Raw genomic sequence first — 22,221 nt, 5'->3', positions numbered from 1 at the left:
ATTTTCACAGATTGTGTTGTTCTAAAGGATTTTCAGCAGGTACATCAGGAACTGAATGAGAGCATACAAGTCCAATGAATGTTAAATTGGGCTTTGTATACCCCAATGTTTCTGTTTGTGTCATACTGTACTACATGATTTTTTATAGTGAGTTCCAAACTATCATCAGTACACTGAGTACATCTTACTTACTTAGCAAAAATTCCATTGAGAACTGACATATCAAACATTTCACTCATATCCAATTCGACCATAAAACATTCCTGCTTTTCACTAATTGAGGCCAGCTTCCTCTGCAAATGTTCTTTCTTTCTGACTTTCATTGTAATGATCTGGTGTACCAGCAAGGTTAGGTTCACACACTTGGTTATCATCTTTATTGTTTACTGTAATAACACTTGCCTTTGGCTTTACAACAGTTCTCCTTTTCTTAAAAGCCTTCAGAGGATTTCTAGTCGCTTTACATTTACCAGTGATTGTTGTTGTTGTTGTGGTCTTCAGTCCTGAGACTGGTTTGATGCAGCTCTCCATGCTACTCTATCCTGTGCAAGCTTCTTCATCTCCCAGTACCTACTGCAACCTACATCCTTCTGAATCTGCTTAGTGTATTCATCTCTTGGTCTCCCTCTACGAGTTTTACCCTCCACGCTGCCCTCCAATACTAAATTGGTGATCCCTTGATGCCTCAGAACATGTCCTACCAACTGATCCCTTCTTCTAGTCAAGTTGTGCCACAAACTTCTCTTCTCCCCAATCCTATTCAATACCCCCTCATTAGTTATATGATCTACCCATCTAATCTTCAGCATGCTTGTGTAGTACCACATTTCAAAAGCTTCTATTCTCTTCTTGTCCAAACTAGTTATCATCCATGTTTCACTTCCATACATGGCTACGCTCCATACAAATACTTTCAGAAACGACTTCCTGACATTTAAATCCACACTCAAAGTTAACAAATTTCTCGTCTTCTGAAACACTTTCCTTGCCATTGCCAGTCTCCATTTTATATCCTCTCTACTTCGACCATCATCAGTTATTTTGCTCCCCAAATAGCAAAACTCATTTACTACTTTAAGCGTCTCATTTCCTAATCTAATTCCCGCAGCATCACTCGACTTAATTTGACTACATTCCATTATCCTTGTTTTGCTTTTGTTGATGTTCATCTTATATCCTCTTTTCAAGGCACTATCCATTCCGTTCAACTGCTCTTCTAAGTCCTTTGCTGTCTCTGACAGAATTAGAAAGTTTTTATTTCTTCTCCATGGGTTTTAATACCTACTCTGCATTTTCCTTTTGTTTCCTTCACTGCTTGCTCAATATACAGATTGAATAACATCGGGGACAGGCTACAACCCTGTCTCACTCTCTTCCCAACCACTGCTTCCCTTTCATGCCCCTCGACTCTTATATCTGCCATCTGGTTTCTGTACAAATTGTAAATAGCCTTTCGCTCCCTGTATTTTACCCCTGCCACCTTCAGAATTTGAAAGAGAGTACTCCAATCAACATTGTCAAAAGCTTTCTGTAAGTCTACAAATGCTAGAACATAGGTTCGCCTTTCCTTAATCTAGCTTCTAAGATAAGTTGTAGGGTCAGTATTGCCTCACGTGTTCCAATATTTTTACGGAATCCACACTGATCTTCCACGAGGTTGGCTTCTACTAGTTTTTCCATTCGTCTGTAACTAATTCGCGTTAGTATTTTGCATCCATGACTTATTAAACTGATAGTTCGGTAATTTTCACATCTGTCAACACCTGCTTTCTTTGGGATTGGAATTATTTTATTCTTCTTGAAATCTGAGGGTATTTCGCCTGTTTCATACATCTTGCTCACCAGATGGCAGAGTTTTGCCAGGACTGGCTCTCCCAAGGCCGTCAGTAGTTCTAATGGAATGTTGTCTACTCCCGGGACCTTGTTTCGAGTTAGGTTTTTCAGTGCTGTGTCAAACTCTTCACGCAGTATCATATGTCCTATTTCATCTTCATCTACATTCTCTTCCATTTCTATAATTGTCCTCAAGAACATCACCCTTGTATAGGCCCTCTATATACTCCTTCCACCTTTCTGCTTTCTCTTCTTTGCTTAGAACTGGGTTTCCATCCGAGCTCTTGATATTCATGCAAGTGGTTCTCTTTTCTCCAAAGGTCTCTTTAATTTTCCTGTGTAGGCAGTATCTATCTTACCCCTAGTGATACGTGCCTCTACATCCTTACATTTGTCCTCTAGCCATCCCTGCTTAGCCATTTTGCACTTCCTGTCAATCTCATTTTTGAGACGTTTGTATTTCTTTTTGCCTGCTTCATTTACTGCATTTTTATATTTTCTCCTTTCATCATTTAAATTCAGTATTTCTTCTGTTACCCAAGGATTTCTACTAGCCCTCGTCTTTTTACCTATTAGATCCGCTACTGCCTTCATTACTTCATCTCTCAAAGCTACCCGTTCCTCTTCTACTGTATTTCTTTCCCCCATTCCTGTCAATTGTTCCCTTATGCTCTCCCTGAAACTCTGTACAACCTCTGGTTTTTTCAGTTTATCCAGGTCCCATCTCCTTCAATTCCCACCTTTTTGCAGTTTCTTCAGTTTTAATCTACAGTTCATAACCAATAGATTGTGGTCAGAGTCCACATCTGCCCCTGGAAATGTCTTACAATTTAAAACCTGGTTCCTAAATCTCTGTCTTACCATTATATAATCTATCTGAAATCTGTCAGTATCTCCAGGCTTCTTCCAAGTATACAACCTTCTTTTATGATTCTTGAACCAAGTGTTAGCTATGATTAAGTTGTGCTCTGTGCAAAATTCTATCAGGTGGCTTCCTCTTTCATTTCTTAACCCCAATCCATATTCACCTACTACGTTTCCTTCTCTCCCTTTTCCTACTACCAAATTCCAGTCACCAATGACTATTAAATTTTTGTCTCCCTTCACTATCTGAATAATTTCTTTTATTTCATCATACATTTCTTCAATTTCTTCATCATCTGCAGAGCTAGTTGGCATATAAATTTGTACTACTGTGGTAGGCGTGGGCTTCGCGTCTATCTTGGCCACAATAATGTGTTTACTATGCTGTTTGTAATAGCTTACCCGCACTCCTATTTTTTTATTCATTATTAAACCGACTCCTGCATTACCCCTATTTGATTTTGTATTTATAACCCTGTATTCGTCTGACCAAAAGTCTTGTTCCTCCTGCCAGTGAACTTCACTAATTCCTACTATATCTAACTTTAACCTATGCATTTCCATTTTTAAATTTTCTAACCTACCTGCTTGATTAAGGGATCTGACATTCCATGCTCCGATCCGTAGAATGCCAGTTTTCTTTCTCCTGATAACGACGTCCTGAGTAGTCCCCGCCGTATTTTACCTCTGGAATATTTTACCCAAGAGGATGCCATCATCATTTAACCATACAGTAAAGCTGCATGCCCTCAGGAAAAATTACGGTTGTAGTTTCCCCTTGCTTTCAGCCGTTCGCAGTAGCTGCACAGCAATGCTGTTTTGGTTAGTGTTACAAGGCCAGATCAGTCAATCATCCAAACTGTTGCCCTCACAACTACTGAAAAGGCTGCTGCCCCTCTTCAGGAACCACGCGTTTGTCTGGCCTCTCAACAGATACCCCTGTATCGTTGAGGCACGCAAGCCTCCCCACCAACTGCAAGGTCCATATGGTTCTGGGGGGGGGGTTACCAGTGATTATTCTTATATAAAAGAGAGACTTCAATGAACAGAATTCACTATGAATATTTTCCGGATCACAAAAGAGTAAATAAACTTGAAACACATGACAATCGAGCAAGTGATATATATCGAACTATCACAGGTTAGCCACAACACTTACTTTCTACATCTACATTTATACTCTGCAAGCCACCCAACGGTGTGTGGCGGAGGGCACTTTACGTGCCACTGTCATTACCTCCCTTTCCGGTGCCAGTCGCGTATGGTTCGCGGAAAGAACGACTGCCGGAAAGCCTCCATATGCGCCCAAATATCTCTAATTTTACATTCGTTATCTTCTCGGGAGGTATAAGTAGGGGGAAGCAATATATTCGATACCTCATCCAGAAATGCATCCTCTCAAAACCTAGACTGCAAGCTACACCGCGATGCAGAGCACCTCTCTTGCAGAGTCTGCCACTTGAGTTTGCTAAACATCCCTGTTACGTTATCACGCTTACCAAATAACCCTGTGACGAAACGCGCCGCTCTTCTTTGGATCTTTTCTATCTCCTCTGTCAACCCGACCTGGTACGGATCCCACACCGATGAGCAATACTCAAGTATAGGTCGAACGAGTGTTTTGTAAGCCACCTCCGTTGTTGATGGACTACATTTTCTAAGGACTCTCCCAATGAATCTCAACCTGGTACTTTCCCTCACATCACTAAAATGTACATGATGAGCATGTAAATTCATGAGTACAACATTTGATAGCAGTTTAATAGCACCACAGTGGGTCATGCCCATGCAGAACGTATTTCAAAAAACATTTTGAAAATAGTTGTAGTTTTCTGAACTGAATAAATTATATATCAATTGAAAGGGGAAAGTCTTTCAATTTTTAAAATGCAAAAAAGTAAAAATTGAACATTTTATGATTTTGAACCTTTTCAGAGCCCCTTCAGGCTAGTGCAAATGGGTGATTTTTGTCACCATGACTGTTTTATCACTCTTTTCCAGTCTGTGGGTGTATACAGAGATGCGTGCATGTTACGACGCGACAACCTGCCAATCTGCGAACAAGCCCTTGACAAAACTGTCACTGCGTTGCTAGGAATTGATAGCCACATGAGTATGAGTGACAAAATTGTCACTTTCCGCATATTCTCCGCTCCCCATTTGGCTGCCAACTGTCAGAACACTGGCTTATATGAATAAAACGAAGAATGCAATTTATTTTTGGAATTTTGTATTAATAAAGTGTGTTGGACAATATACTTCACCTGAGGGTGAGTGAAAGAACGTCAGAAAAATTAGTAACTGTTTAATTACAAAACTGGAGACTTGTTTCTCGTAACGAAACCTCACAGACAACCGCTTAGTGAGTGGACCATGGTGTGTCATATGTAACTAAAATCATCTCGTGTTAGAATACTAACAGTTCTGGTTTGGAGTAGATGACAATATGATGTATTGTTAATATTCTGTTCGCATGGTGTGTTCACCTAACTTCAATACCAAAAAAATTTCCCACATGTCGAAGGTTCAGTAACATCATCAGAAAATGCATATTGTCTTTATAATTTGTTGCTGCACATAAAACTAAAATTGAAACATAGTTCAACTCTTCTAGAACACACTGATGCCAATTCTATAATTGTACACTGAGTTTGCCTGATTGAACGAGTTGAATGAAATGTATGTTAATAAGGTTAACAGGTGAAGTAATTCATTAAAACTTTTGACTATCATTCGAAAATATTGAAAAAAATTTCATTGGATGCTGTTGAAGTCTATGAAACCTTGTATAAAACTTTCCACTTATTAGGCTGCCACTCCAAAGAGGGTGTACACAGTATTCTTTTTTTTTACAAACAATGGAAAATCCAGGATGGAATGTAACAATATTAGAGAAGGAAAGTTGCTATTCACCATATAGCGGAGATGCTGAGTCGCGATAGGCGCAACAAAAAGATTCACACTATTATAGCTTGGCAGTGTGCTTTTAGTTATCTGAGACTGCAGACGTGTGTGCCAGTTGCTTTTCTGTGAGTGTGTGCGTGTGTGTATGTGTGTCTATTGCTGACAAAGGCCTTAATGGCCAAAAGCTGTAATTGTGTGAATCTTTTTGTTGTGCCTATTGTGACTCAGCATCTCGACTATATGGTGAGTAGCAACTTTCCTTCTGTAATATTGTTGTATTCTTTTTTACGATATTTTCTTTTATGTCACATGTGTTCACAATAAAAATGACTGTTTCTCCTTCATCGATATGGTACTGATCTCGTAGGTAGGTGCCATTACCCATGGACTGGCTAAAATATGTGATTTTTTGGAAGTTACAACTCATGTGTACAAATATGTTGTTGGAATTTCACATTTTTAGGCTTATTGGACTTTCTACTTTAAATAAACGTTTTGGTGTCGCTGACTACACAGATTAAACCTCAATTTAATAGTAATTATTGCAGAAAAAAATTGAAAAGAAGTTCTAGTATTGAAATATATGCATAACACGCAATCTTTATAATTTCCTTTACAGCATAGGACTTTCCGGTGAAATGGGACTAAAGTACGGTAAGTGTTCATACATGACCATCTTTTGGAACAGTGTTGCAGTAACTCCAAATGAAGAAAATGGTAGCAAAATCTATGAACACAACATTAGATTTTATTGTGTCTCGCTGTTTAGAGGCACAAAACGCGTGGGTGTTTTCAGCTTGTTACGAAATGCAAATAAGTAGGAGGCTGAGTTGATAGGAGCTGAAGGAGTCCAGGTTGCAATAATATGCAGTACGGCACACTGTCAGAGAGAAGGATTATTATTCAAGAAACACATAGTACAATGAAATTACTTATCTTCAGTAGTTTGTAGGACTGCAGCTGCGGCTATAAACTGACAATTGAAACACCCCCCCGATTAAATTCCTTAATTGGATTTTGTGTAATTTTTCGTAGCCCCCAAACAGTTAATAATTATGATTATATGACCGTGCGCTTAATGGATGAAGGCTATCGGTTTTCCTGCTGTGGTTTTGGGGGTATTTCAACCGAGTGCGGCTGTTTTGCGACTGAATAGTGGAATGATTGAAAGTTTGTCTATTATTAAGGACCACAAAGGTAGCGATGTACAAACTGATATATATTTCCTACTAACACACAAATTCTGAGGCAGTTGCTATCTTCGCCTTACACATCTAATTACAGTTATATCTCTTATTGGTTGCTGATTTTAGGTATTTTGTCACACGCAATGATGATGGTTAACATCCACAACAATCCTCACTGCAATCCATGGTTGTTGCTGGCCGACGCGAAACACGAAATTCGGCACTTGTCACTTCTGGTGTCATATCACTCGCGAATCGGTATCGATGAGGGTCCACCCATGACGATTAGGGGGACGCGCTCATCTGTGACACTTCGGTAAATTTACTCAACCACCATTCTTGCCTGTCTCTCCAGCACCACTTCTCACTCGACACTCTCCCATACTACTCGCGCACTCAACACTAATCTCACTAATCAGATGAAAAACAGCCGACCAGTTGCAACTGGTCGGCTGTTTTTCATCTGATTACGTGGAACCGTTGCTGTTACGCAGCTATGTTTAAAATAATTTAAAATAACTAATCTCACTGCCTCCTGCAGCTCTTGACAGTCGACTCCTGTCTACTATCGACCTGGGCGTCGGATACTAGCATCTATGTTCGTGGGATCATGGATCCCTTACACAATCTCGTAACATGGAGTACCATGAACTAATACAACATATTCTCAGGGACTAAGCTTGATGGGCCCTCCTCGGAGAATCAATGCAAACATTACAGAAATGGCTGAGGGCCAATTATGAAAGTGCGTCTGCCTAGGTTGAAATCTAGCTAAGAAGTGAACGAGGCACACTCCAGTTCCGTCGAGCTGCACAGCCCGCTAGAGTGCGCTGTGCTCGGCAGACGACAGGCTGCCAACCTTGTTCAAATGGTTCAAATGGCTCTGAGCACTATGGGACTCAACTGCTGAGGTCATAAGTCCCCTAGAACCTAGAACTAGTTAAACCTAACTAACCTAAGGACATCACAAACATCCATGCCCGAGGCAGGATTCGAACCTGCGACCGTAGCGGTCTTGTGGTTCCAGACTGCAGCGCCTTTAACCGCACGGCCACTTCGGCCGGCGCCAACCTTGTGTTGGCACGGCATTGTAGTAGTATCTGTGGCAATGATACTATACCCCTCCCCCCCAAAACGTCGCGTCGTCGTGGAATAAGGCTTGTAACATTGGGAGGAGGGACCCGGGTGGTGGCAGAACTGAGGGGGCGAACAGAGGGACTGCCTGGGATGACTGCCCGCCCGTGGTCCTGCATTCACCTCCTCAGACTGCAGACCACCCCCAGGTAGGCCCGAAGGGGACGGGGAGAGCTCGACGTCCATGGGCGATGGGGCGACACCGCGGCGGCGGCGTGCTGCGTGCGGTGGAGTGACCGGTGAGGCGGAAGCCTCAGCCGGCAGTGGACCCAGCGCTGCTGGCGAAGGCATCGGGGGCCGGCATGGAGAGAATCTCTGATCTCGTAGACGAACACCATCAACCCATTACCCGGAACCTACCCTCTTATATAAAAGATACCAACCATTTCCGTCACAGACTCTCCACAGTGTCTGTCCCTTTACCATACTGTGTCCTGCTCATCACTATTGATGCCACCTCCCTGTACACTAACATTCCTAATGCCTATGGCCTTACCACTACTGAACACTACCTTTCCCAACGCCCGACAGATTCCAAACCAACGATCTCCTTCGTAGTCGCCATGACCATCTATATCCTCAGCCACAATTACGTCTCCTTTGAAGGCGTTACCTACAAACAAATCTGGGGTGCAGCTATGGGCACTCACATGGTGCCATCCTATGCCAACCTATTCATGGGCCATCTAGAGGAATCCTTCCTAAAACCCCAGTATCCTAAACTCCTCACCTGGTTCAGATTCATTGATGACATCTTTGCTATCTGGATCAAAGGTGAGGACACCCTGTCCACATTCCTCCAGAACCTCAACAACTTTTCCCCCATTTTCTTCACCTGTTCCTACTCAACCCAACAAGCCACCTACCTAGATGTTGACCTCCACCTCGAAGATGGCTACATCAGTAGCTCCATCCATATCAAACCTACTAACCACCAGCAATACCTCTACTTCGACAGCTGCCACCCCTTCCATACCAAGAAGTTCCTTCCGTACAGCCTAGCTACCCGTGGTCATCGCATCTGCAGTGACAAGCAGTCCCTCTCGAAATATACCGAGGGTCTCACTGAAGCCTTCACTGACCGTAATTATCCTCCTAAATTTGTACAAAAACAAATCTCCTGTGCCTTATCTTCCCAGTCTCTCACCACATCCCAAAGTCCCACTGTCTGGCCACAGTGGAGCATTCCCCTCGTAACTCGAAACCACCCTGGACTGGAGCAACTGAATTACATTCTCCACCAGGGTTTCGATTACCTCTTGTCTTGCGTTGGAATGAGAAATCTATCCTTCCCACCCCTCCCACAGTGGTATTCCGCCGTCCACCGAACCTACACAATATACTTGTCCATCCGTACACAGCCCTTGCTCCCAGTCCCTTACCTCATGGCTCATACCCTTGTAATAGACCTAGATGCAAGACCTGTCCCATACACCCTCCCACCACCTACTCCAGTCCAGTCACTATCACCACCTATCCCATCAAAGGCAGGGCTACCTGTGAGACCAATCATGTTGTCTACTAGCTAAGGTGCAACCACTGTGCTGCATTCTATGTAGGCATGACAACCAACAAGCTGTTTGTCCACATAAACGGCCACCGACAAACTGTGGCCAAGAAACAAGTAGACCACCCTGTTGCTGAACACGCAACCAAACATGATGTCCTTCATTTCAGTGACTGCTTCACAGCCTGTGCCATATGGATCCTTCCTCCAACACCAGCTTTTCTGAATTGCGCAGGTGGGAACTTTCCCTGGAATACACCCTACGTTCCTGTAACCCTCCTGACCTCAACCTTCGTTAGTCGCTGTCCTCATCCATCCAGCCCCTTCCCTGCTCCCATTCCAGCACTACACAGCCATCATTCCACTATCAAGCCCAGTCGTTGTTTTTATTTTTTTCCACTACCTTCCCCCTCCCCCCACCTCCTCCCCACCTCTCCCCCGCCCTCCGCCTAACCAGTAGCATTTCACTGTCCGCCATCTCCACCACACTATCTGTCCCCCTCCCTACCCCAGCCTCCACCTTACCCCCACCCAGTCGCCACTCCCATCACACAGTGGTGCTGCTGCTTGCAGTGTGGTTCAGTTGCATGAGACTGCAGTCATGTGTGTGAGTTACGTTTGTGTGTGTGTGTGTGTGTGTGTGTGTGTGTGTGTGTGTGTGTGTGTGCGCGCGCGCGCATGTGTGTCTGTTGTTGTCAAGTTAAAGGCCATTGGCTGAAAGCTTTAAGTGTGAAACTCTTTTTATTGTGCCTATCTGCGACTCAGCATCTCTGCTATATGGTGAGTGGCAACTTCCCTTCTCATAAAATTGTTACATTCCATCCTGGATTTTCCCTTATTTGTTCTTAATTTATGTTTAAAGGGGAAGCCTCCAACATCCCTGGGATAATAAATGGCGGTGGCATTACAATCTCACCGGAAACAAAATTTTTAGGCCTGTGGCTTCAACATGATTTTAAATGGCAGACGCACATAACAGAGAAAAATGTTGCAGCCTACATTTACTTGCACACAAAGCAAGCTTCCACCTGTTCAGATTTCATACTGTGCCAAGTTACACAGCATTCTACAGTATGGGATTATATTCTGGGGTACAACAACTGCTAGCTCAGTCATCTTCTTGCCCAAAAGAAAGCTATAAGAGCAATGCACCATGCAAGACAAACAGATTCCTGCAGCCCGTCTTTCAGAAGTCTGCGGTCTTCCCATTTCCCTGCATTTTTGTTATAGTAACGTGTAAACAAATGAGAAAGAATTTAAAGGAGATAAATAAAAATGCTACATGAATGTGATACCAGTCAAAAAGACAAACTCCATGTCCAGTAAGTAAGGACAGCAGCCTTTAAAGCCTCCACTACAAATAGTGCTATATGGATGTACAAGTTTAATTGTCTGCCACATGAAATAAAAATTATTTCAACATTTTCACTGTTTTATAAATCCCTAACAGCATTCTTATTAGATCACTGCTTCTATTCAGTGCCAGAATTTTTAGACCATGTGAATATACAAAAACTCCAAGATTGAATAGAATTTAAAATATATTTTGATGTTATATGTAACTTGTATCTAAACTGAAGAGCAAAAGAAACTGATACATCTGCATAGTATCATGTAGGGTCCCTGCGAGCACATAGAAGTGCCGCAGCGCATTGTGGCATGGACTCGACTAATGTCTGAAGTAGTGCTGGTGGGAATTAACACCATTGAATCCTGCAGGGCTGTCCATAAATCCGTAAGAGTATGCGGGGGCAGAGAGCTCATCTGAACAGCATGTTGCTAGGCATCCCAGATATGCTCAATAATGTTCATGTCTGGGGAGTTTGATGGGCAGTGAAAGTGCTTAAACTCAGAACAGTGTTCCTGGAGCCCACTCTGTAGCAATTCTGGACATGTGGAGTGTCGCATTGTCCTGCTGGAATTGCCCAAGTCCGTCGGAATGCACAGTGGACATGAATGGATGCAGGTGATCAGACAGGATGCTTAAGTACATGTCACCTGTCAGAGTCATATCTAGATGTATCAGGGGTCTCATATCACTGTAACTGCATACACCCCACACTATCACAGACCCTCCACCAGCTTGAACAGTCCCCTGCTGAGATGCAGGGTCCATGGATTCATGAGTTGTCTCCATATCTGTACACATCCATCCACTCAATACAATCTGAAATGTGACTTGTCTGACCAGACAACATGTTTCCAGTCATCAAAAGTCGAATGTCAGTGTTGTCGGGCCCATGCAAGGCGTAAAACTTTGTGTTGTGCAATCATCAAGGTTATACGAGTGGGCCTTCGGCTCCGAAAACCCATATTGATGATGGTCCATTGAATGGTTGGCATGCTGACACATGGTGATGGCCCAGCATTGAAATCTGCAGCAGTCTGGGGAAGGGTTGCACTTCTGTCACGTTGAACGATTCTCTTCAGTCATTGTTGGTCCCATTCTTGCAGGATCTTCGAACAGCAGAAATGTCGGAGATTCGATATTTTACTAGATTGCTGACATTCACGGTACACTCCTGAAATGTTCACAAGGAAAATCCCCAGTTCATCGCTACCTTGGAGATGCTGTATCCCATCGCTCGTGCACTGACTATAACACCATGTTCAAACTCACTTAAATCTTGATAACCTGCCATTGTAGCAGCACCAATCAATCTAACAACTGTGCACAAGACACTTGTCGTCTTATATAGGCATTGGCGATCACAGTGCTGTATTCTGCCTGTTTACATATATCTGTATTTGAATACGCATGCCCATACCAGTTTCTTTGGCACTTTAGTGTATATCTGTGTGTGTGTGTGTGTGTGTGTGTGTGTGTGTGTGTGTGCGTGTGTGTATTAATGAAGAATTTTCCAGAATTTTTTGAAGAAGAGAAAAGTTTGGCCTGCAAACCTTGATGCCTTAAAAAAATAATAAAAAGAAAAATGATGAACACTTGATTCAAAAGCAAAAATTTCAGGAACAAATTCATCATGGATAATGAGACTTCTTCTGATTTCGGTGTAAGACTCCTGATTTTCCACTTTTTCTGCCACCTCTCATTTATTCCACTCTGTCTCCCAATGTTAGCTAATTTTCTTCAAACTCAACACATTTGTTTTGAAACCCGGCCATTTTTTCTTCTATCCTGCACATTTTGTAGAATGTGTACCTGTAACGCTCTGTGTTGTACTCTATTTGAAATTGTTTATGTATGTTGTCATTGTGCTTAAGTGAAGTTGCTTTTTTAAAGAAAGAAAACTAGGTCCAAACAGCCTGTAATATATTTATTGTAATACATTACAGCTTGTTTGGACCATGTTGCCTTTCTTAAAACATATAAGGCTGTATATCCCCACAAGAAAAAAAAATTCTAAAAAGTTCCTTATTCTTCAACATTGGTATAAATCCTTGGAGTGGATGGTTATATGTGTTATTTTGTTACTCATATCCTTGAAAGCCATTATTTTTGGGTAAGTGGTTATTTAATGTGTATCTTATTCTTTATATTCATACCATTTTGATTTGGTGTTTTGTTTTTCATTGTGACCAAAAACTAACTCTGTTTTCTTGAAGCAATATTCTGAACAGTTTTCATGGAGTATGGAAGGTCTGTCTGCATTTTTTACTCTTTGCCCATGTGACATTTGTATATCACAGGGTGGAGAAAACAATGTCCCAAAACACATGAAAAGAAAAAAACACAAATAAAATGTTAAGTATGTGAATAACAATAAAAAATTGGAATTTGGTGTTAAAAATGAAAGTGGTAGGGTGATAATGGTGAATGCTTATTTATATTCTTTATTTTAAAACACAACATGCCATTCAATTGTACTGATCATATGAGTCACTTTATCAGGAAACCATTCCTGGATAGTGTTTTTATGGTTGTTATATATCTTTATGACATCATAGGGAAGGACTCACATCAGTTGTCTTGGGATTACACTGAAAGTGAGCTGCAAACTTAATCTCCTGGTTTTTGGTCCTGAAGATTAGCATGTATTTCAGTATGCTGTTTTTTAAGTTTATTTTCACTGTTCCTTTCACTGACTCATTTTGCATCTTCTGTATATCTGGTAATAAATGGGAATGTTATCATAACATGCCCATAATGGCACTTTGTGTGTCATTTCATATGACACATTATTTCATGCTGTCTTTTATTCTTCCCTACAGATGAATACAAGTTGCTTTGTGGGACAAAAATGCCTGGGCAGATAGAAAACCCACTGAATAACAAAATGGAAGATATAGATGAATGTCATCTCATGCCTCTGATGTGTAATCACGGAACATGCATGAATCTGCCTGGCAGTTTTGAATGCCGCTGCAATCAAGGCTACAGATACGACATAGCCTCTCATCAGTGTATAGGTAATTGGTTGTCATAAAAATTTGCTGTGACGTATGTTTGTGTAAACTAAAGAATTTCACACTTTCTTTTATTTTTTCCAGATGAAAATGAATGCCTACATGTTCCAAGCCCGTGCCGTGGTAATGCACAGTGTGTTAATTCCCCTGGAAGATATGAGTGCCAGTGTCCTGAGGGCTATAAGCTGGGAATAGGACTACATGATTGTATAGGTTTGTCTTCATTTCCAAAGGTTTTACCTTATCTTATATGTATTATATACACTAGACCCTCACTAATCCGGCCATTCCTGGCACATATGGTGCCGGATTAGCGGGACTGCCAGATTATTGTGTGCCTTAAATTTATTTTATTCATTTATTTTGTTTTTTATTTATTTTGAAAACATAGGGGATATAGTGTACCATACTTTGTTAAACTGAAGGATACAATTTTAAAACATAGAGCATATACTTTATTAAATTCAAAAATACATTAATTTTCAAAGGAAACTTAGTCCTTGAGTGTATAATGTACATAATTATACAGTCGTACCACTCACTATGAAACATGTCCCTAAATTTTAACTGCCGCAATGATGAAACGTGACAGTGGCATGCTTTATCATGCAACCGCTTTACAAGCGTTACATCGGTACTGCATGTATCTGGTTGTTGCGTAATGTACTCCAGGAAGACCTCGGCAGCTTCAGCACCAGCAGTGTGAGAAATCTTCATGCTCTCTCCTCCTGTGTCCTCCTTTTCATCACTTTTATCATTACTTTCTTGCACGCTTTTGATTATTTATTCATCGGTCAAAGTTTGGTCCATATCACAATTTCCCTCATTCAATCACTCAGTAACACCTTCAGCATCAATTTCTTCTCCTCCTGGAAGGTTGTGGCACGTGTCAGTGTACAAAGTAATTGATAATTCCAAATTGACTGGCTCATCGCTGTCACTCACTACTGGATCCAACTCGGCATCAATGGATGGCAACACTTTTCTCCAGCTCTTCATTATGGTAGTGCCCTCCACTTTATCCCATGCTTCAGCTGCTTGGAAAACAACATCACGTATGTTAATTGCTTTCCACATCTTCAGCATAGTCTAAATAGAGTCGTTTTCACTTCCATTCAGCAAGGAGACGAGAAGTGAATATCGATAATGACGTTTAATTGATTCCAAAATTCCCTGGTCCATGGGCTGAATTAGGGCTGTCACAATTGGTGGAAGAAAGAGTGCTTGTATACTATCGGACTTTAGAGAAACATCTGAAGGATGACTGGGAGCATTGTCAATTATAAGGGTATCTTTCAGTGGAAGCTTTTTCTTCTTTAGTTCTTTTCTCATTGCTGGTACAAACGTTCCATGGAACCACGGAGAGAATATTTGTCTATCCATCCACGCTTTCTTCTGAGGGTGGTACTGAACTGGTAGAGTATTTATGTCAGTGTGTTGAAACCAAAGTGGATCTTGGGATTTTCCAGTCACCATAAGCGGTAGTTTATGACTCCCATTTGCATTACAACACGCCATTAATGTTACACACTGTTTCTGTTGCTTATAACCACAAGCTTCCTTCACATTCTTGGCAGCTAATGTTTTTGAAGGAAGCATCTAGTAAAAGAGTCCTGTTTTATCAGCATTATACAAGGTGTCAGCAGTTAAATTTTATTCCTCCATTGTCTTCTGTATCTTGCTTACAAACTCATCAGCATCCTTATCATTAGCTGAGTGACTTTCCCCGGTGACTGTCAGCTGCCAAATGCCATGTCGTTTTTTCCAGTTTGATAGCCGCCTTCGCTCACTGCAAACAAGTTACTACCACCAAGTTGTTTGTTAAATGCAACTGCTTTTTCCTTTATAATCAGGCCACTGACTGGAATTCCTTTATTGCGTTGTTGTATGAACCATCTATAAACAGCTATGTCCAGGTCTTCATTCTTGCTCTATCTCGTAACCGTCCATTTTCCGAACTCACTGTCCATTTGTCTTGAGTACTGTCGAATAACATCTTCTATATTTTTTATGTCATAAATAGTAGCTCATCCAACACTGAATGTAGCAGCAATGGCTTTCTGCAAAGAATCTGGATTTAACTTATCTAAAATTTCGAGTTTCTGCTTGAGGTCTAGCGTAACATGTTTCCTTTTAGAAGACGTGATTCCGAACTGTAAAGAAAGCTACAATTTCAAATACAGTATATAAAGCTTTGTTTAATTAAGCACTGTTGCATACGATACTTCATTATGCACTTGTTTTTGGATGTGCGCCAGATTACTGAGAGGCCGGACCACTGAGGGCTGGATTAGCGAGAGTCTAGCGTATTCATAGATACAGATAGTACCATTGATGCACTTGGGCTGCATCATTGTGCAAATGAATAGGAAATACAATTTACAAACTAAAATTATGCACCATACAAATCATTGCAGGTGTTAAGTGTTTAACCAAGTTAACAATTTGGGAATGGTTTGTTATGGACAGGAAATAAGAGTGACACAGTTTGCTAATGGCATAGCATAAGTTGCCAAAAAAGAACAGTAACTGAGCTGACTGATTAATGAAATGTAACATGTGCTAACTAATGGCTATAAAGTGTGCATAAATGGAAAGCAAACAGGTAAAAGCGTGTGCAGGTGGTTGACATGCCAGAGGTTTATGTTAAACTTGGGACAAGATTCTCTTGCAGAGATGGACAAATTTTGCTGTCTTGGAAGCAGAATAAATAAAGAAGGAGTAGTAGAGGGAATGAATCAGAGGGACAGGCATAGAGATATGAGTTCAGAGAAAAATTGCCAATGGTGTGATATGCAGCTGCTATGGTGAACTGAAGAGGTTAGCTGGCAAGTGACAGGAGTGGAGAGCTGCATAAATCTAACCTTTTGGTTTATGACCAAAACAACAATAGTTAAATAATGTAACACTCTATACAACAATTATTTTATGCTGTGACTCAGGACAGTTTCAGTTTTAAAAGTATTATTTAACAGTGCTGTCCATTGCAGACCAAATATAACATAGCACATTACAGTGGAAAATCCAGGATGGAATGTAACAACATTATGAAAAGAAAAGTTGCCACTCACCATATTGCAGAGATGCTGAGTCGCAGATAGGCACAACATACTGGCCGAAAGTTTATATGTGACAGTCTTTTTGTTGTGACTAACTGTGACTTAGCATCACCACTATTTGGTGAGTGGCAACTTTCCTTTACATAATATAGCACATAACAGGATGTACACAACAATATGTCTAATATGGCAAACATTATAGAATGCAGCCACACAACTTCCAGATTCCTCAGCAGAATCTGAGCTAGCTGGATGTCGTTGTCCAGAGTCAACAATCAGTTATAATGCTAGGATTTAACCAGTGGCTGTTCCATCGCATCAACAAGCATCTGACCAGTTGAGATGTTTCCACGGGTATTTCGACTTAGTAAATTTTCTATCTGTGAATCGATATTTGTTGTTATCTTGCTTTTGGTGTGACCTTTTTTGCCACTGCTTTTTATAAATATGTAGTTGCATTATTGTCTAACTCCTTCGTAAGAAACTGGAGATGTTACTATCATTAATTTGGGAGCCATAATGTTTATTTACTTGCTGAAATCAATGCCATATACTCTGCCTTAGTTGCTGAAGGAGGTACTGTTAGTTGTATCTCTGTGTGATTGTGTGTGTGTCTATATCAGTTTCCCTTTGTAAGCATTCTCTCCTGTGAATTTGTGCTGAAAATTTACATTACACCCATGTAGATTTAGGTTATTAATATATTATTCCTCTAATTCCTCTGATAAACACAGAGATTTGCAGTTGACTTGTTGAAATTAAAATCTGTCAGTATCTTGTACAGTTTAAGATTCTGCAATAACCACCTCATTTAAAACCATTAATTGCATTTTTAGTATCTAGATAAATATGTGTAACTTTTTTAGTAACTGTATCGATTTTTGGGCTTTAAACATACACTTCTTCAGCTAATTCACCTTAAAAATGAAATGACTTCATCTAAAAGATCAGTATTTAAATCTTGTTTAACAGCAAGCGTGAACAGATACCTGGGTGAATTGTGCTTAATTCCTGCTGCATAGGTTTCCTCATAATCTAAACCTTTCTTTTGAGCACGTACTTTGCTGACAAGATACACTTAATCAAACAATGGGAACTCTTGGTTTGAATATCATCAATATTAGGAAAAGGTTGCTACTCACTATATAGTGGAAATGTTGTGTCGCAGAAAGATACAACAAAAAGACTGGGTGGGGGATTTTTGGAATGATGCTGAGGCAAGCTTCGAGGTTAACAGATTCTGGTAAACTAATGGGGGTGATTAGGGGGCAGTGGGGGCGGATCATGGTTGGATGGACTAGTCAACTGAGTCAGAAAGGGTTTTACATTGGTCTTTTGTTGAGTCAGATTGGTAGGGTTGATGGCAAAAACGTGTTTCCACTGTAGGAACGGGGAGAAGGAGAAAAGGTCTTTAACAAGTCCAGCATGATAGAATTTTGGAGTGAGGCAAAAGGTAAGGCTGATACTTGAGTGGGACTAAAGCTTTTGGAGGAAAGCTTCATGACTGTGTTTCGGGCCTATTTAGGTTCTAGATTTTATATGGTGGTGGGAGGGAGTTTTAGGCAGGGTTTGCCAGCTGTGAGGGGATATGGGGGAGATTTGGAGACTGTTATAGAGGTGGTGCATAGTGGTAGTCCAAGTTGGGAGTAGGAAGTGAACAGGTGGAAGTGTTTTCTGAGATGATATTTTGCGTACTGCTCTATTTCCACTAACATCAATAATGCCCCTGGCCTTGCCACCATTGAACACTACCTCTCCCACTGCCCAACAGATTCCAGACTTACAGCCTCCTTCCTGGTCAACATGGTCAACTATATCCTCACCCACAATTATTTCTCCTTTGAAGGCATGACCTACAAACAAATCCGGGGTATGATAATGGGCACCAGCCTATGCCATCCTATTCATGGGCCATCTAGAGGAATCCTTGATCACCCAGAATCCCAAACCCCTCACCTGGTTCATGTTCATTGATGAAAGATTCATCAGCTGGATCGAGCGTGAGGATACCCTATCCACATTCCTCCAGAACCTCAACACCTTCTCCCCCAGTCACTTCACCTGGTCCTATTCAACCTAACAATCCACCTTCATTGATGTTGATCTCCACCTTAAAGATGGCTGCATCAGTACCTCTGCCCATATCAAACCTTCCAGCCACCAGAAATACCTCCATTTCGACAGCTGCCGCCCATTCCATACAACCTAGCAACCTGTGGCTGTCGCACCTGTAGTGATGGGCAGTCTCTCTCGAAATATACCACGGGTCTCACTGAGGCCTTCACAGAGGGTAATTACCCTTCCAACCTTGTACAGAAACAGATCTTCGATGCCTTATCTCTCCAGTCACCCATCATCTCCCAAAGTCACACCTTCCAGCCAGAGAGGAGCATTCCCCTCGTGACTCAGTACCACTCAGGAATGGAGCAACTGAATCACATTCCACCAGAGTTTCAAGGACCTCTCGGCCTGACTTGAAATGAGATACCTCTCGCTGTGACTTGAAATGAGGAATGTCCTACCTGCTATCCTTCGCACACCTCCCACAGTAGTATTCGACCGCCCCCAAACCTACACAATATCCTTGTCCATCCCTACACACCCCCTGCTCCCAACTCCTTGCCTTATGGTTCATATCCCTGTAATAGGCCTAGATGCAAGACCTGTTCCAAATACAGTACTGGCCATTAAAATTGCTACACCATGAAAATGACTTGCTACAGACACGAAATTTAACCAACAGGAAGATGATGCTGTGATATGCAAATGATTAGTTTTTCAGAGCATTCACACAAGGTTGTCACCGGTGGCGACACCTACAATGTGCTGACATGAGGAAAGTTTCCAACCGATTTCTCATACACAAACAGCAGTTGACTGGCGTTGCCTTGTGAAACGTTCCTGTGATGCCTCGTGCAAGGAGGAGAAATGCGTACCAGCACATTTCCAACTTTGAAAAAGGTTGGATTGTAGCCTATCACAGTTGCAGTTTATTGTATTGTGACATTGGTGCTCGCATTGGTCAAGATCCAATGACTGTTAGCAGGATATGGAATCGGTGGGTTCAGGAGGGTAATACAGAACGCCGTGCTGTATCCCAATGGCCTTGTATCACTAGCAGTCCAGATGACAGGCATCTTATCCGCATGACTGCAACAGATCGTGCAGCTATGTCTCGATCCCTGAGTCAACAGATGGGGACATTTGCAAGACAACAACTATCTGCACGAACAGTTCGACTATGTTTACAGCAGCATGGACTATCAGCTGGGAGACCATGGCTGCAGGTACCCTTGAAGCTGCATCACCGACAGGAGTGCCTGTGCTGGTGTACTCAAAGACGAACCTGAGTGCACAAATGGCAAAATATCATTTTTTTGGATGAATCCAGGTTCTGTGTACAGCATCATGATGGTCGCATCCGTGTTTGGCGACATCGCAGTGAATGCACATTGGAAGCATGTATTCGTCATCGCCATACTGGTGTATCACCTGGCTTGATGGTATGGGGTACCGTTGATTACATGTCTTGGTCACCTCTTGTTCGCATTGATGGCACTTGGAACAGTGGATGTTACATTTCAGATGTGTTACGACCCATGGCTCTACCCTTCATTCGATCCCTGTGAAACCCTACATTTCAGCAGGATAATGCACGACCGCATGTTGCAGGTCCTGTACAGGCCTTTCTGGATACAGAAAATGTTTGCCTGTTACCCTGGCCAGCACACTCTCCAGATCTCTCACCAGTTGAAAACATCTGGTCAATGACTCATCACAATATGCCAGTCACTACTCTTGATGTACAGTGGTATGGTGTTAAAGCTGCATGAGCAGCAGTACCTGTACACGCCATCCAAGTTCTGTTTGACTCAATGCCGAGGCGTATCAAGCCCGTTATTATGGCCAGAGGTGGTTGTTCTGGGTACTGATTTCTCAGGACCTATGCACCCAAATTGCGTGAAAATGTAATCACATGTCAGTTCTAGTATAATTATTTGTCCAATGAATACCCATTTATCATCTGCATTTCTTCTTGGTGCAGCAATTTTAATGGCCAGTAGTGTATCTTCCCACCACCACCCACCCCAGTCCAATCGCATGCATCACTTATACCAACAAAGGCATGGCTATCAGTGAAACCAGTCAAGTGATCTACAAGCTAAGCTACAACTACTGCACTGCGTTCAATATGGGGATGACAGTCAACAAGCTGTCTGTCTGCATGAACGGCCACTGACAAACTGTGGACAAGAAACAGTTGGACTACACGGTTGCTGAGCATGCTGCCCAACACAACATTCTTCATTTCAGTGACTGCTTCACTGCCTGTGCCCTCTGGATCCTTCCTATCAGCACCAGCTTTTTTTAATTGTGCAGGTGGGAACTCTACCTGCAATATAGCTTACATTCCCATAACCTTCCTGGCCTCAACCTGTGTTAGTCATTGTCCTTTACTCACCTATCGCCTTCCCTGTTCCCATTCCAGCACTACACGGCCTTCTGTTCCACCAAAGCACCCACAGCCTTTTACTTGTCTTCTTTATGGCGCCCCACCTTTGCCTCACATCCCTGTTCTCTGTCTAAACTCTCAATTGCACCTAGATGTCTTGCCCAGTCTCCGCCTTTTCCCCGTATGTTCCCACAAGTACCACTTTACTGTTACCCACTACTATCCTGCTGGCCCTCCCCCTTATATCCTTCTCCTTACACTCACCATCAAAATGGTTCAAATGGCTCTGAGCACTATGCAATTTAACTTCTGAGGTCATCAGTCGCCGAGAACTTAGAACTAATTAAACCTAACTAACCTAAGGACATCACACACATTCATGTCTGAGGCAGGATTCGAACCTGCGACCATAGCAGTCGCTCGGTTCCAGACTGTAGTGCCTATAACTGCATGACCATTCCGGCATCACCATCCAAGTTGCTTCTCTCATCATGTACAGTTGCTCCCAGTTGGGTCTTGGCACCCAGAGATAGTGGTCATGTGTGTGAGAGTTGCATTCGCATGAATGCATGAATATTTGTGTGTCTCTGTCTGTGTATGTATTATCTAATTCAGAAGAAGGCATTTTGGCCAAAAGCTTACTTGTTTAGATGCCTTTTTGTTGCATCTGTCTGCGACCCAACATTTACCCTTTATGATGAGTAGCAATTGTCATTATTGTTATCCTGGATTTTCCATTTTTCAATATTAGGAAAAGGATAGATAGCTACTGATCATAAAGATGACCTTTTGAGCTGCAGACAGGCACAACAGTAGGAATGTTACACACTATTGCTTTCAGCCAAAACCTGTTCAGCAAAGAAAACACACACACATTCACACAAGCAAGCACACCCCACACAATGGCCGCTACCA

The 22,221-nt window shown here is 42.0% G+C and overlaps 1 protein-coding gene across 1 annotated transcript in view; it reads left to right on the top strand.

Moving 5' to 3' along the window:
• LOC126094444 (fibrillin-2-like) overlaps nt 1-22,221 on the top strand; it is a 354,361-nt gene that overhangs the window by 189,640 nt on the left and 142,500 nt on the right. Inside the window, exons 26-27 of the mRNA XM_049908817.1 lie at nt 13,600-13,797; nt 13,879-14,007. Of these exons, the coding sequence (XP_049764774.1) occupies nt 13,600-13,797; nt 13,879-14,007 (327 nt within the window). The remainder of the gene's footprint in view (nt 1-13,599; nt 13,798-13,878; nt 14,008-22,221) is intronic.

This window comes from Schistocerca cancellata, chromosome 8 (assembly GCF_023864275.1).
Source record: "Schistocerca cancellata isolate TAMUIC-IGC-003103 chromosome 8, iqSchCanc2.1, whole genome shotgun sequence".
In the NCBI taxonomy this organism is placed as follows: Eukaryota; Metazoa; Arthropoda; class Insecta; order Orthoptera; family Acrididae; genus Schistocerca; species Schistocerca cancellata.
The sequence above is the reverse complement of the archived record's forward strand: the minus strand, read 5'-3'. Positions and strand labels throughout refer to the sequence as shown.